Source organism: Amblyraja radiata, chromosome 21 (genome assembly GCF_010909765.2).
Source record: "Amblyraja radiata isolate CabotCenter1 chromosome 21, sAmbRad1.1.pri, whole genome shotgun sequence".
NCBI classification, from domain to species: domain Eukaryota; kingdom Metazoa; phylum Chordata; class Chondrichthyes; order Rajiformes; family Rajidae; genus Amblyraja; species Amblyraja radiata.
Window position 1 is genome coordinate 3,931,350 of NC_045976.1, and position 16,287 is coordinate 3,947,636.

Below are 16,287 nucleotides of genomic sequence, written 5' to 3' on the forward strand. Positions count from 1 at the left end.
CTCCACCGATCTCCGCATATTAACACTATCCTATACACACTAGGAACAATTTACAATTATACTAAGCCAATTGACCTACAAACCTGTATGTCTTTGGAGTGTGGGACGAAACCGAAGATCTTGGAGAAAACACACACGTTCACGGGGAGAACGTAAAAACTCCGTATAGACAGCACCCATAGTCGGGATCGAACCCAGGTCTCCGGCACTATAAACGGTATCAGGCAGCAACTCTACCGCTGCGCCACTGTGCCGCCCCTCGTGGCCCAGGCTTTTACATTTGTGAAGTTCATTGACGTATTGGGTAATCACCCTTTCATTTTATATCAAGAACTTGTGAAGATTGTTGGTTGATACTTTCTTGATGAGATTGGCTCACTTCAGAACAAGTGCCTGCTCCCTACAGCCCTACAGATGTTGCACAATCCAGTTCCTGTTTCAATAAGTTGGTTCCTCTTGTCTTTCAGCACAAGGATAAACCTTTTCGGGAGCCTGTCCTTACGCAAGTTAGAAGCCGACTGTTTTGTATATTTGCTGATGCATAGGATTGCTCACTACTCTATCAGAAATACTGCACACAATATTCTGCCAAAAGATCTTAGATGGACATGTCCAGTTATTTTCTTTTATTGTTTTGTATACTTCAGTTTAGTTTAGAGATACAGCACAGAAACAGGCCCTTTGGTCCATCGGGTCCACAACAACCAGAGATCCCCGCACGCTAGCACTATCCTACACACACTAGAGACAATTTACAATTTTACTGAAGCCAATTAACCTACAAAACTGTATGTCTTTGGAGTGAGGGAGGAAACCGGAGCTCCCAGGGAAACCGCACGCAGTCACGGGAAGAACGTACAAACTTCGTACAGAGAGCACCCAAAGTCAGGATCAAACCTGGGTCTCTGGCGCTCTTAATGCAGCAACTCTACTGCTGCATCACCGTGCCACTAATGTGGTGCACTAGAAGATTCATTGATGGAAAATGATTTGATTTGCAGATAAGAGGAAAAAATTGTACTCTTGAAATAATCAGACTGTCATAAATATCCATCTAATTCAGTAATAATATTGAAAATCAAAATCTACCATCCTTATCCAGTCTAACCTAGATGTGAGGAATGCTCGAATCTAGAGCAAAACACAAAGTGCTGGAGGAACACAGTGGGTCTGGCAGCATCAGTGGAGGGAATGGACAGATGTTTCAGTTGGGACCCTTCTTCAGACTGACAGGAGTGCGGGGGGAGGAGAAAGCTGGAAAAAAAAGGTGGGGGCGTGTCAAAACCCAGCGGAGTAATTGGCAAATATAGAGGGTAAAATGAGTTTAAAGGGAGTTTAAAAAGATTCCAGCAACTCTACCACTGCGCCACCGTGCCGCCCAAAATGTAAAGGTAGGAATGACCACCGCACGGTGGCACAGCAGTAGAGTTGCTGCCTTACAATGCCAGAGACCCGGGTTCGATCCTGACTATTGGCGCTTGTCTGTACGGAGTTTGTACGTTCTCCCTGTGACCTGCGTGGGTTTTCTTCATTTTCCACCCACACTCCTAAGACGTTCAGGTTTGTACTTTAATTGGCTTGGTATAAGTGTAAATTGCCCCTAATATTTGTAGGGTCGTGTTAATGTGCGGGGATCGCTGGTCGGTGTGGACTCGGTGGGCCGAGTATGATAAGTTTTAATCTTCAATTTGAGAGGGAGAAGGGAAAATCGGAAGAGTCAGTATTACAGTTGACTAAAGGGGACTATGGTGCCATGAGGTGGGAGCTGGCCAAAGTTGACTGGAAAAATACCCTAGCAGGGATGACAGTGGAACAACAAAAGCAGGTATTGCTGGGAATAATACAGAAGGTACAGGATCAGATCATTCCAAAGAGGAAGAAAGATTCCAAGGAAAGTAAGGGGCAACCGTGGCTGACAAGGGAGATCAAGGACTGTATAAAAATAAAAGAGAAGTAGTATAACGTAGCAAAGATGAGCGGGAAGCCAGAGGATTGGGAAACTTTTAAAGAGCAACAGAATATACCTAGAAAGGCAATACTGGGAGAAAAGATGAGGTACAAAGATAAGCTAGCCAAGAATATAAAGGAGGATAGTAAAAGCTTCTTTAGGTATGTGAAGAGGAAAAAATTAGTTAAGACCAAAGTTGGACCCTTGAAGACTGAAAAAGGGGAATTTATTATGCGGAACAAGGAGATGGCAGACGAGTTGAACAGGTACTTTGGGTCTGTCTTCACAAAGGAAGACACAAAAAATCTCCCTGATGTACTAGTGGCCAGAGGATCTAGGGTGACGGAGGAACAGAAGGAAATTCACATTAGGCAGGAAATGGTGTTGGGTAGACTGATGGGACTGAAGGCTGATAAATCCCCAGGGCCTGATGGTCTGCATCACAGGGTACTTAAGGAAATGGCTCTAGAAATCGTGGATGCATTGGTGATCATTTTCCAATGTTCAATATAGATTCAGGATCAGTTCCTGTGGATTGGCGGGTAGCTAATGTTATCCCACTTTTTAAGAAAGGCGGGAGGGAGAAAACAAGGAATTATAGACCAGTTAGCCTGACATCTGTGGTGGGGAAGATGATGGAGTCAATTATAAAAGATGAAATAACGGCACATTTGGATAGCTGTAACAGGATTGGTCCAAGTCAGCATGGATTTACGAAGGGGAAATCGTGCTTGACTAATCTTCTGGAATTTTTTGAGATTCTAACAAGGAAAATGGACAAGGGAGAGCCAGTGGATGTAGTGTACCTGGACTTTCAGAAAGCATTTGATAAGGTCCCACATAGGAGATTAGTGGGCAAAATTAGGGCACATAGTATTGGGGATACTGACATGAATAGAAAATTGGAAGGCAGACAGGAAACAAAGGGTAGGGATTAACGGGTCCCTTTCAGAATGGCAGGCAGTGACTAGTGGGGTACCGCAAGGCTCGGTGCTGGGACCGCAGCTATTTACAATACATATTATTGATTTAGATGAAGGGATTAAAAGTAACATTAGCAAATTTGCAGATGACACAAAGCTGGGTGGCAGTGCGAACTGTGAGGAGGATGCTATGAGGATGCAGTTTGACTTGGACAGGTTGGGTGAGTGGGCAGATGCATGGAGTTGAGTATAGGAGCAGTTGTACAGGACCCTAGTGAGACCACATCTGGAGTACTGTGTGCAGTTTTGTCCTCCAAATTTGAGGAAGGACATCCTTGCTGTTGAGGGAGTGCAGCATAGGTTTACAAGGTTAATTACCGGGATGGCTGGACTGTCATATGTTGATAGAATGGAGTGGCTGGGCTTGTGTACTCTGGAATTTAGAAGGATGAGAGGGTATCTTATTGAAACATATAAGATTATTATGGGCTTGGACACCATAGAGGTAGGAAACATGTTCCCGATGTTGGGGGAGTTAGGGAACCAGGGGCCACAATTTAAGAATAAGGGGTAGGTCAATTAGAACAGAGATGAGGAAAATCTTTTTCACCCAGAGAGTTGTGAATCTGTGGAATTCTCTGCCTCGGAAGGCAATGGAGGCCAATTCTCTGGATGCTTTCAAGAGAGAGTTAGATAGAGTTCTTAAAGATAGCGGAGTCAAGGGATATGGTGAGAAGGCAGGAACGGGGTACTGATTGTGGATGATCAGCCATGATCACAGTGAATGGCGGTGCTGACTCGAGGAGCAGAATGGCCTAATCCTGTACCTATTGTCTATTGTCCATTGTTTCTGCGCTGTATCTCTGCACTGAACTAAACTGCACTGCATAACGCTCCCAGCCTGCTGCGGTTGTTAATGCAGATACAGTGGAGGATTCTTCCAAACTCAATTGCATAAGCAAGAGAATGAGAGTAAGGATTTAGGGTTTTGAGTAAGAATGGGGTGGAGGATGGAACTGGTGGATTGTCCTTTCAAACTAGCGGGCATAATGATGGGCCAAATGGTTTCTTTCAGTACTGCACGTTTCTGATTTTATAATAAATCTTGGCCTAGAGGAGATACCGTGTGGCCTCAGTCTCTGTGATGAGGGCTTGAAGGTCATTTGAATTGTAATGTAATCTTGGAGCCAGGTTGTGAGGGAGACAGCGAGGAACTGAGCAAGTCTCTTGGTTCCTGAAACGTTCAAGGCAAGACAAATAGTAATGCTGATCCCAACAAAATCAATGCAATGTGGCAGACTGGACTAGATGGGCTGAATAAAATGTTGTGCAACTTTAAGAACTGCACTATAAATTAAGTATCTTTCAAGAAGTTTCGTATTACAATGTTTTACAGAAATCTAACCTGAGCTGTGTATATAATGGGAAAGTCGAATTGACATACTCAGCCATGTGGATTAACAAATCTGTCATCAAATGCGGCAGGCCCACGGTAAGCTGATTCCATTAATTAAGCTTCCTTCTGTTAAATGTGAATCATTGTATCTTTATGTGTCACACTGCCACATCAAAATGTAGGCCCGGTATCATCATTCAACTTTGAACTTCCATCAAATCAACTTGTGGCGGGAATGTACTATCAGTTTTATAATATTCATTCTCTATTGAGGCGAACATGTTCTGATTTTATCTTGTTACTGTACTTTATATATAATTTTGCTTTTAGACCCTTTTAGAGATAGTGTTTTGAATCCAAATATCAATAATGGCCCGTGTATTTTCTTCCTTGATTCTATGCTCATTAGGCATTGTGAATCTTGGAATACTTATAAGGCATTGCAAAATATAAACCATTAAATAATGGTGAGGAAGCAGGCTGAGATCATTTCAACAGTATCGTAGCCTTGAACACATAATCCAGGCTGATTCTCCATTGCACCATTGATAAGGTGCTATCTTTTAACCTGAATTTCTAAATGACCGTTCAAGTTTACAATGAGGGGGGACCTGATTGAAACTTGCCGAATAGTGAAAGGCCTGGATAGTGGAAGTGGAGAGGATGTTTTCACTTGTGGGAGAGTGTAGTACTCGAGATCATCGCCTTAGAATAAAAGGACGTACCTTATGGAAATGAGATAAGAAATAATTTATTTAGTCAGAGGGTGGTGAATCTGTGGAATTTATTGCCACAGACGGCTGTGGGGGCCGAGTCCATGGATATTCCTAAGGCGGATATTTACAGATTCTTGATGAGTCCAGGTGTCAGGGGTTATGGGTAGAAGGCAGGAGAATGGGGTTGAGAGGGAAAGATCTTCTTCCTCGTGTCCGGCCATTTTCTATATCACGTCTTTCTGGTCGGTCGGTGGTTGCAGAATTGGCTACTTCATTCAGTCACTGTGGTACAGTTCCTGTCGTCAGCATTGCCCGGGATGCGCCACGTGGAGGCTTCTGCTTGCATCAGAGGGAAAGATAGATCAGCCATGATTGAATGGCGGTGTAGACTTGACGGGCCAAATGGCCTAATTTGGCTCCTAGAATGTGGGGAAAAACCTAGATGGTTGTAATGGGTTTAGTTTTTTTTGTTTAATTTAGAGATACAGCGCGGAAATAGGACATTCAGCCCACTGAGTCGACACCGACCAGCAATCCCGGCACATTAACGCTATCCTACACGCTCGGGACAATTTACACATACACCAAGCCAATTAACCTACAAACCTTTACGTCTTTGGAGTGAGGGAGGAATCTGTGGATCTCAGAGAAAACCCACGCAAGTCGCGGGGAGAACATACAAACTCCGTACAGACAAGCACCCGTAGTCAGGGTCGAACCCGGTTCTCTGGATCAGAATAGACACAAGTTAGAATAAACTGGCAAGTTTGTGAGAAATGTAAAAAATAACAATTGTAACATAATAATAAAGCTTTTATTAATGTAAAAAATAACAATTGTAAATGTAATAGTAAGCTTTTCAATGATCCCATCTTTAACTGGGCCATTAACAATGCAAGAGATACTGGATGACAGAATCATAAGAAGGTAGCAGGGTGGAAGAAGGTGGAGAACTCTTGAAATGCTTTCATAAACATTTTAAAATCAAATGCGAAAGTGGGGTAACACAGATCTGTTGTGGTTGGAAATGATGGTCAATTGTCTTTGGTAAAAATTGTAAATTGTCCCTAGTGTGCAGGATAGTACTCGTGTACGGGGTGATCGCTGGTCAGTGCGGACCTGGTGGGCCAAAGGGCCTGTTTCCACGCTGCATCTCGAAGCTAAACTAAAATAAAAATCTTTGAGACAGGAGAACAAGTTGGAGGTAATACTCTTGGTCAGCGCAGGTTCATGAAGACTTCACACATCAGATGCTCCAGATGTCCAGATTAAACTTGGGTTACTGAGGGGGTGCAGCTGCAGCACTGCTAGTTGATGCTGCTGAGAAGTTTTCCCTAACATACTGTACTTGGTCACCCGAATAATTCAGTTTATTGTCACGTGTACTGAGGTACAGTGAAAAGCTTTTGTTGGGTGCCAACCAGTCAGCAGAAAGACAATAAATGTTTACAATCGAGCCATTTACAGTGTAGGAAGGAACTGCAGATGCTGGTTTGAACCGAAGATAGACACAAAAAGGTGGAGTAACTCAGCGGGACAGACAACATCTCTAGAGAGAAGGAATGGGTGATGTTTCGCGTCGAGACTGGAACATCTGAAGAAGGGTCTTCACCTGAAAAGTCACCCATTCCTTCTCTCCAGAGATGCTGCCTGTCCCACTGAGTTACTCCAGTATTTTGTGTCTATCTTTGAGCCATTTGCAGTGTACAGATACACGATAAGGGAATAATGTTTAGTACAAGATAAAACCAGGAAAGTCCGATCAAGGATAGTCTGAGGATCACCAATGAGGTAGAAAGCTGTTCAGCAGTGCTCTCTGGTTGCGGTAGGATGATTCAGATGCCTGAACAGCTGGGAAGAACTTGTTATAATCAGAAACAACTCTTCTGCAGATTTGAGGAAAAGTGTAAACTTTATCGCTGGAACCAGTGTGACTCACACCACAATAGAAAGGGGCAAACAAAATTATCTGCACAATGTCAGACCCATTAGCTGCTCATTGTACTAGAGTTCAGCAAGTTTGACTTTTAGCCTATTTGTTGTTGACACTACTCTCATAAATTCATAGTCCATAAATTATAGGAGCAGAGTTAGGCCATTCGGCCCATCATGTCTAATCCGCCATTCCATCATGGCTGATTTATCTTTCCCCCTCAACCCCATTCTCCTGCCTTCTCCCTATAACCCGTGACACCTTACTTATCGAATAGTGAAAGACTTGGATAGAGAGGATGTGGAGAGGTTGTTTCTACTAGTGGGAGTGTCTAGGACCAGAGGCCATAGCCTCAGAATTAAACGACGTTCCTTTAAGAAGGGGATGAGGAGGAATTTCTTTAGTCAGAGGGTGGTGAATCTGTGGAATTATTTGCCACAGCAGGCTGTAGAGGCCAAGTCAATGGATATTTTTAAGGCAGAGATAGATTCTTGATTTGTATGGGTGTCAGGGGTTATGGGGAGAAGGCAGGAGAAAGGGGTTGAGAGAGAAAGATAGATCAGCCATGATTGAATGACGTAGTAGACTATATGGGCCGAATGGCCTAATTCTGCTTCTATCACATGACGTTATGACCTTTCTAAAGCTACGTCCTTCTACTCTGAGGCTGTGGCCCCTGGTCCTAGATTCACCCACTAGTGGAAATCCATTCTATCCACTCTGTACTGTGTTCTGACCTATAGGCGGTTTATTTATTCATGTGTGTATTTACGTATATAATGGTATATGGACACACTGATCTGTTTTGTAGTCAATGCCGACTATGTTCTGTTGTGCTGAAGCAAAGCAAGAATTTCATTGTCCTATCAGGCACACATGACAATAAACTCTCTTAACGACTTGATAGAGAAGTTTGTCCATTTTCTGTTGTCAGCATTACCAATTCTCTGTTCTCTCAGATGAGAGAGCTGTTTTATACGTGTCAGTATTTCTGTTGGAAATTAAGATTTAGCACTTTTAAAATTAAATGCATAAACTCATGCATGCACAAGTGGTTAAATTAACATTGTGACAATGTGCTTTTGATTGCAGTTTGATGATGAACGAAGGATAATTCCTGTGAACCTTATCCATACTAATGATGCCAAAAATATTATTGACAATCCAAACAGTATCACAGGTAAATAGATGTCCATCCAGCATTTAATATTCTTTGGATACAAATAACAGAAGTGCAGCATGTGTTTCAGACCTCTTCATAACTTTCTGTGCAATGAACTTTCTACAATCGATATCTAATCCATTTGCTTCATGTGTGATTATAAACTGAATTACTCCCTTGTGTGGGTGTAGAATGGCTGTCTCTCTTGACAGGCTCATGAGCAATATGTAGCAAACATGAGCAAACTTGCCCACACCGGCCAACATGTCCCAGCTACACTAGTCCCCACCTGCTTGCGTTTGGACCATATCCCTCTACATCTGTCCTATCCATGTACCTGTCTAACTGTGTCTTAAATGTTGTGATAGGTCCAGCCTCAACAATGATACATGATACACCCACCACCCTTTGAGTGAAAAAGTTACGCCAGATTCTTATTAAATCTTTTCCCCATTCACCTTAAACGTACATCCCCTGGTCCTCGACTCCCCTACCCTGGGCAAGAGACTCAGTGATCTGAGATAGGATAGGTGTTGGAGGTCCTGGAGTTAGACAGCAAGGAATCAGGCCCTTTGGCACAACCAGCGAAAAATACATCAATCTTTCACCTTATTCATGCCCATAAAATGCTGGAGTAACTCAGCTGGCCAGGCAGTATCACTGGAGAAAAGGTATAGGTGACATTACTGCTCATGACCTTTCTTCAGACTGAGATTCCTTTTTACCATGACAGTATGAAGAAGGGTCTCGACCTGAAACGTCACCTACTCCTTCTCTCCAGAGATGCTCCTTGACCCGCTGAGCTACTCCAGCATTTTGTGTCTATCTTTGGGTTAAACCAGCATCTGCAATTCTTTCCTACACCTTATTTATGCCCATGATGTTTTTATAAAGCTCTATAAGATCAGCCCTCAGTCTCCACTCCAGGGAAAACAGAACCTGTCTATCCAGTTTCTCCTAATATCTTAAGCCTTCCAGTGCTGCCAACATTCTTGTGAATCATTTTAGTTTTTAGTTTTAGTCCTCCATCGACCCAACCCTCTCCCTCCCACGATAGACACAGAGTGCTGGAGTAAATCAGCGTGTCAGGCAGCATCTCAGCTAATTTAGTTTAGAGATACAGTCCTTCGGCCCACCAAGTCTTCGCCAACTTGCGATCCCAGCTCATTAACACTACCATACATGCACAAGGGACAATTTACACTTATACCAAGCCAATTAACCTTCAAACCTTTATGTCTTTGGAGTGTGGGAGGAAACAGAAGATCTCGGAGAAAACCCATGCAGTCACGGGAAGAACGTACAAACTCCGTACAGACAGCACCCGTAGTCAGGATCGAACCTGGGTCTCTGGCACTGAAAGCGCTGTAATGCAGCAACTCTACTGCTGCGCCACCGTGCTGCTCTCTTCATCCTCTCTGGCTTAATCACATCCATCTTTTAGCCTGGTGACCACAACTACACATAATGCAGTCTCATCAACATATTGTACAGATGCAACAAAACGTGTCGACTCTTGCACTTATTGTTCCAGCAATGAAGCCAAACGTGGTTTACACCTTTTCCACCACCCTGCCTACCTGTCATTGACAGTGAGCTGACGTAAGATGTTAGCTCACTGTCAATGACAGGTGGGCAGAGTGGTGGAAAAGGAGTAAACCATGTTTGGCTTCATTGAAGCCGTGTCACTGGACCGTGGGTTGGGTGGAGAAGGGCTCGCTGGTGCAGACCAGCGGCATCGTCACCTAGTTTTAATGTGAAATGACATAAAGCGCGGGAGTAACTCAGCAGATCGAATCAGTCTGAGGAAGGGTCCCAACCCAAAACTTCACCTAGCCATGTTCTCCAGAGATGCTGCCTGACCTGCTGAGTTACTCCAGCACTTTGTGTACTTTTGTGTATTAACCATCATCTGCAGTTCTTTGTTTCAACTACATACAATGATAATCGTTTACTCGGTTTAGTTTAGTTTAGAGATACAGCGCGGAAACAGGCTCTTCGGCCCACCGAGCCCGTGCCGACCAGCGATCCCCACATATTAACACTATCCTACACACACAAGGGACAATTTACACTTCTACCAAGCCAATTAAACTCCAAACCTGTACGTCTTTGGAGTGTGGGAGGAAACCAAAGATCTCGGAGAAAACCCACGCGGTCACGGGGAGAACGTACAAACTCCGTACAGACAGCACCCGTAGTCAGGATCGAACCCAGGTCTCCGGTGCTGCAAGCGCTGTAAGGCAGCAACTACCGCTGTGCCGCCGTGCTGCCTTTGTCGGCAATAATGGACAGCATTCCCTCCTCCCCAATGGTCCGTTATAACGAGGGTTTACTGCATTGTGTTTTTGCATTCCCGTTGTATTGAACTATCTGTTTTTACAGTTTATAGTTGTGATGACCGGAAGGCAGACTGTGTTTTCTGTACGCCACAAAAGAGTTGCACGGTAAGGAATATTCTCTTTTAATTCATTTTTAATGTTGAGATTGTGTCAATATAACTTTCACTGAGTCTTGCATTTCGATATGAATGACATACATCAATTCTAAATTTCAGTTCCACTAAAGCTAGATACCGGAAATGAAAAATAAATTCCTGGAGATACTCAACAGATCAGGCAGTACCTGTGTAGAAAGAAACAAGGTTAATGTTTCAATAGGACTGTTCTGATGCAGAGACATCAAGCTGAAATGTTAACTTGTTCTCTCTCCGTGGATGCTGTCTGACCCCCCGTAGTGCTTCCAGCACTTTTGGTTTCAGTAATCTTTTTCTTGAGATTAAGGAGTATGGAAACTAATGTTAATGATCCTTAACATGGTCCCAGTTCAAATCACACCAATAGCAAGATGGCAAGTTTAGTTTAGTAAATCAAGGGTGGTATGGTGACATGGTGGTAGAGTTGCTGCCTTCCAGCACCAGAGACCTGGGTTCCATCCTGACTACGGTTGCTGTCTGTATGGAGTTTGTACTTTCTTCCCATGACCTGCGTGGGTTTTCTCTGGGATCTCTGGCTTCATCCCACACTCCAAAGACGTACAGATTTGTAGGTTAATTGGCTTTGGTAATATTGTAAATTGTGCGTTGTGTGTGCAGGATAGTGTTAGTGTGCGGGGATTGCTGGTCGGCTTTGACTCAGTGGACCGAAGGGCCTGTTTTTGCACTGTATCTCTAAACTAAGGGAACAAAATATAGGTTATCATAACGTTAATAGAAAAACATCATCAGTTGCTTCCTTTACAATTTTCCTCTCTTCACATAATTTCAGAGATGCCAGTTCCATACATACCATACTTTAGAGCTGTATGTAGAGTCTCATGCCCAGAGTAGGGGAATCGAGGACCAGAGGACATAGGTTTAAGGTGAAGAGGAAAGGTTTAATAGGAATCTGAGGGGTAACTTTTTCACACAAAGGGTGGTGGGTGTATGGAACAAGCTGCCAGCGGAGGTAGTTGAGGCTGGGACTATCCCAACATTTAAGTAACAGTTAGAGAGGTACATGGATAGGACAGGTTTGGAGTCATATGGTCCAAAGCGCAGGCAGGTGGGACTAGTGTAGCTGGGACATATTGGCCAGCGTGGGCAAGTTGGGCCGAAGGAACTGTTTCCACACTGTATCACTCTATGACTCTTTGACATACATACAATCTTCTTGAGGCATATTATGTGGCATATTATCAAATATCTTTTGCAAGTGTATATGTATCAAGTCAGCTACATTCCCTCATTAATCATCTGCATGACTTAATCACAAATGATATGTCTTGAACAAGTCAGTTCTGGCTTCCTCTACTTGATCCACATAATCCACTTGTTGACATGATCGCTATTTAGAACTTGCCTCATGCTAAACTGACCCATCTGTCCTGGTTTTATTCCAACAACCTTATTTCAACAAGGTTGTTTACGTAGGCAGATTTCCAGTGATTGGGCACCAGCCCTGGACTTGTAGTTGTTTGAAAGATCAAGGTCAACCTTTAATTTCCTCACTTCACAATTTAGCATGCATTCCTCGTGACTAAGTAATCTCTCCACTTTGTGCAGTTAGTTTTTCTAATCCCTGTAATTAGCATATCCAGAATTATAATTTCCCTTTTCATGGTGTAAGAAAGAACTGCAGATGCTGGTTTAAATCGAAGGGAGACACAAAATGCTGGAGTAACTCAGCGGATCAGGCAGCATCTCTGGAGAGAAGGAATGAGTGTCGTTTCAGGTCGAGAGTCTTCTTCAGACTCAAAGAAGTCTTCAGTAACTCAGCGGGTCAGGCAGCATCTCTGGAGAGAAAGAATGGGTGACGTTTCGGGTCGAGACCCTTCTTCAGACTTGAAGAAGTCTTCAGTCTAAAGAAGTCTCGACCTGAAACGTCACCCATTCCTTTTCTCCAGAGATGCTGCCTGACCCGCTGAGTTATTCCAGCTTTTTGTGTCGACCTGTTTCCCTTTACTTTGTTGAGCTTCCATCAACATCTGGCAAAGACTTTTAGACTTTACCCTTTACAGGTACAGCACAGAAACAGGCCATTCGGCCCACCAAGTCCACGCCAACCACTGATCCCCTTACACTAACACTATCCTACACACAATAGGGACAATTTACAATTTACAATTTTTCTGAAGCCAATTAACCTACGTCTTTGATGTGTGGGAGGAAACCAGAGCACTCGGGGAAAACCTACGAACTCCATACAGACAATCAGGATTGAGCCCGGGTTTCTGGCGCTGTAAGGTGGCAACTCTCCCGTTGCGCCACTGTGCCGCCTCCTTTTGTACCTCAGCCGCGTCCTCTGCCTCCATCAGTAGGCTCCCTTTTAGATCTCTCGTTAACCCTGGTCCTTTTCCTGCAACCCTACTCTTGTCCACATGCCTACAGAACATGTTTAGTTTCTGCCGGTCTTATCTCACACTCTTGCTTTGACTCTCTTATTTCCTTTTCCCACTCTGAAAGTTATGTAATCAGTCAGGTTCTCATTTATGTAAACAACTTGTCATCTGCCACACACTTTTATTCTGCTCTGTAGTTTTAGTTTCCATTTTTCAATCATGTTTTGTGCATTGACTTTAATTTTCCTGTCCTTCTCCCTAATAAGAAACTTCGTCAAACTCACTAGCTTTGGGGGAGGCAGCGGTAGAGTTGCTGCCTCACAGCTCCAGAGACCCGGGTTTGCTCCTTACCACTGGGAGCTCCGGTTTCCTCCCATACTCCAAAGGCGTACAGGTAAAAATTGTACATTGCTCCTAGTGTGTGGGATATTTTCGTGTGCGGGGATCGCTGGTCAGCACGGACTCGGCGGGCCGAAGAGCCTGTTTCTGCGCTGTGTCTCTATACACTAAACTAAACTAAACTAAATTAATCTCTGCCACCTAGAACTGGTAATTTATAAAACTCTTCTTGTGCTAGGATTCGATCGTTACGTCTATAAATCCAGACCGTGTGGCCTCATCAGAGAGGAACACATTGAGCATTGTTGGGAAAAGGCTAAATGTTGGATCGAGAGCTTCACTGCAGATCTATGGGATGGCTGACCACAGTGCAGACATGTAAGTGAAAACAGTCACAGACTGTGACGTTTTACTGATAGTCAACCTTTTTTTAATCTTATGGACTTATCAAAATAATTTTAACATGGTATGCAGCATTCTCTATCAAAGTTGCGATAACCCAGATATGCTTGTTTAAACAAATGTGTACAAATGGTGCAGCTGGTAGAGCTGCTGCCTCGCAGCACCAGAGACCCAGGTTTAATCCTGACCTCGGGTGCAGTCAGTGTGGAGTTTGCAGGTTCTCCCTATAACCACGTGGGTTTCCTCCGGGTGCTCCGGTTTCCTCCCACATCCCAAAGACGTGCGGGTTTGCAGGTTAATTGACCCTCTGTAAATTGCCCCCAGTGTGTTGGGAGTGCATACAAAAGTGGGATAACATAGAACTTCGTGCTTAGTACGGGTGTCAGGGGCTACGGGGAGGGATCAGGTGTTAGGAGGGAGAGATGGATCAGCCATGATTGAATGACAGAGTAGACTTGAGGGGCCGAGTGGCCTAATTCTCCTCCAATCACTTATGAACTTATGAACTAGTGCGAATGGGTGATCAATTCTTGGCGTGGACTCGGTAGGTCGAAGGGCCTGTTTCCATGCTGTAGCAACCAACCAACCAATTAATCTATTGATCAATCGATCAATCAATTTATCGATCACAATAATACTGTCCATTAAAGTACATTTAAAGTTTAAATTAGATATCCTTGGGCACCGGGAACCATGCACTGTTGGAATCATCAGATTATTTCACTTCTAGTTACCATACATCTTCCTGTCATTGAGGCAGCTTCTCTGTCATGTTCTTACAAAGAGTCTGCACCTAAATGCAAACGTGTCTATTCTTCAGTGTTCCTGACAATGTCTATGGTTTGTTTTCAATGCTGGGGAACAGATACCCAAATGTGCCCTGATTTGCAAGCAGATAATGAAGGCCAAATAAAGTGTTTCCCCCAGCATCAGTTGTTCCCCCTGTCAAACATTGAGGTCATGGAACTTGGCATTGCAATAAAATGTTGTTTCTTTTTTGGACATTTCTACTTCCAGATCAAACGATTGCACGATTGAGAACAGCACTTTGGTGAAATGTGTATTACCAAAGGCAATCCATGGCAAGAAAACTATGTGCTTGTTATATGATTCTGAAGAGGACTGTGCGGCTAACAGAACTGCTTTCCTGGAGTATGTCACCAACATCCGTGTGACTGAGATTCACCCAGCAGTATCCTGGCTTGAGTAAGTATGGCAGCAGTGGAGCAAGGGATGGAATGGTAATTCTGAGTTTCAAATGGTATTCTGGCTGATTGTACCTTGCAGGAGATAGAATCATTGAAAATAGGTGCAGGAGTAGGCGATTCTGCCCTTTGGGCCAGCACCACCTTTCAATATGATCATGGCTGATCATCCAACCCGTTCCTGCTTTCTCCCCAAATCCCTTGATTTCATTAGCCCTAAGGGCTCTATATAAGGAGATTATTCATGTTGAAGGCCGAAATTAGGTAGCAAGCTGTTCGGAGGAATCGGTCACTATACTCATAATCACAAGCATGGCATTAATGATGGGTCACCGAGAATGAAGGGGGACCACGGTGGCGCAGCGGTAGGGTTGCTGCCCAACAGAGAATGCAGCGCCGGAGACCCATGTTCAATCCCGACTACGGGTGCTGTCTGTACGGAGTTTGTACGTTCTCCCAGAGACCTGCGTGGGTTTTCTCCGAGATATTTGGTTTCCTCCCACACTCCAAAGACCTACAGGTTTGTAGGTTAATTGGCTTGGTAAATGTAAAAATTGTCCCTCGTGGGTGTAGGATAGTGTTAATGTGCGGGGATCACTGGTGGCGCAGACCCGTTGGGCCGAAGGGCCTGTTTCCATGCTGTATCTCTCAACTAAACTAAACTGAACTAAACTAAATAAACCGCTGTGGGGGGGCTGCCGAGAACAAAGGGGGAGCAGGCGGGGGGAAAGCCTGCTGCCATGTACTTTGTAACTTTGTCGGGGGCCAGACACGTGGCCACACTTGTGCACTGCCCAGGTTGTATGTGCTTTTCACTGCACCTAGGTACCCGTAGAAACATGTGACAATAAAGTATCATTCATTCAGTGATTTAGATTACAGCCATTATGGCAAGGGCCTGGAAATGGGAAACCACGACATGCTCATTGAGGCTGGGGAGTAAAGGGTATTTGGACACGGTGGTGCAGCAGTAGAGTTGCTGCCCTACAATGCCAGAGGCCCGGGTTCAATCATGACCATGGGTGCTGTCTGTATGGAGTTTGTAAGTTCTCCCTGTGACCGCGTCTCCCTGTCCCACACTCTAAAGATGTACAGGTTTGTAGGTTAATTGGTCTTGGTAAAAATTGTCCCTCATATGTAGGATAGTTTTAGTATGTGGTATGTATGACAGGCCAGAGGGTCTGTTTCCACGCTGTCTCTCTAATATCTAAACTCAAAATCTGATATCAGGTCCAGTTCTGAAGAGGTCAGTTATCTGACTCAGCCATAAGGATGCTTCATGGTGCAAGTCTGGCATGTAATATTGTGTTTTATGCATTCCAAGAGAGTGGTGGCTCCTTTCTGGAACAATTGAGTAGCAATGATGCTCCCGGGGATGTCTGTGGTTGTGAATTTCAGAAGTTAGCAAGGATGATCAGTTGCCCAGTATTTAAATCTAATGCATA

At 44.1% G+C, this 16,287-nt stretch overlaps 1 protein-coding gene across 1 annotated transcript in view; it reads left to right on the plus strand.

Annotated features, from left to right (window-relative positions):
* Nucleotides 1–16,287, plus strand: part of plxnc1 (plexin C1) — a 134,859-nt gene that overhangs the window by 69,572 nt on the left and 49,000 nt on the right. Inside the window, exons 10-14 of the mRNA XM_033039317.1 lie at nt 4,268–4,363; nt 8,009–8,096; nt 10,464–10,525; nt 13,474–13,613; nt 14,655–14,843. Coding sequence (XP_032895208.1) covers nt 4,268–4,363; nt 8,009–8,096; nt 10,464–10,525; nt 13,474–13,613; nt 14,655–14,843 — 575 coding nt within the window. The remainder of the gene's footprint in view (nt 1–4,267; nt 4,364–8,008; nt 8,097–10,463; nt 10,526–13,473; nt 13,614–14,654; nt 14,844–16,287) is intronic.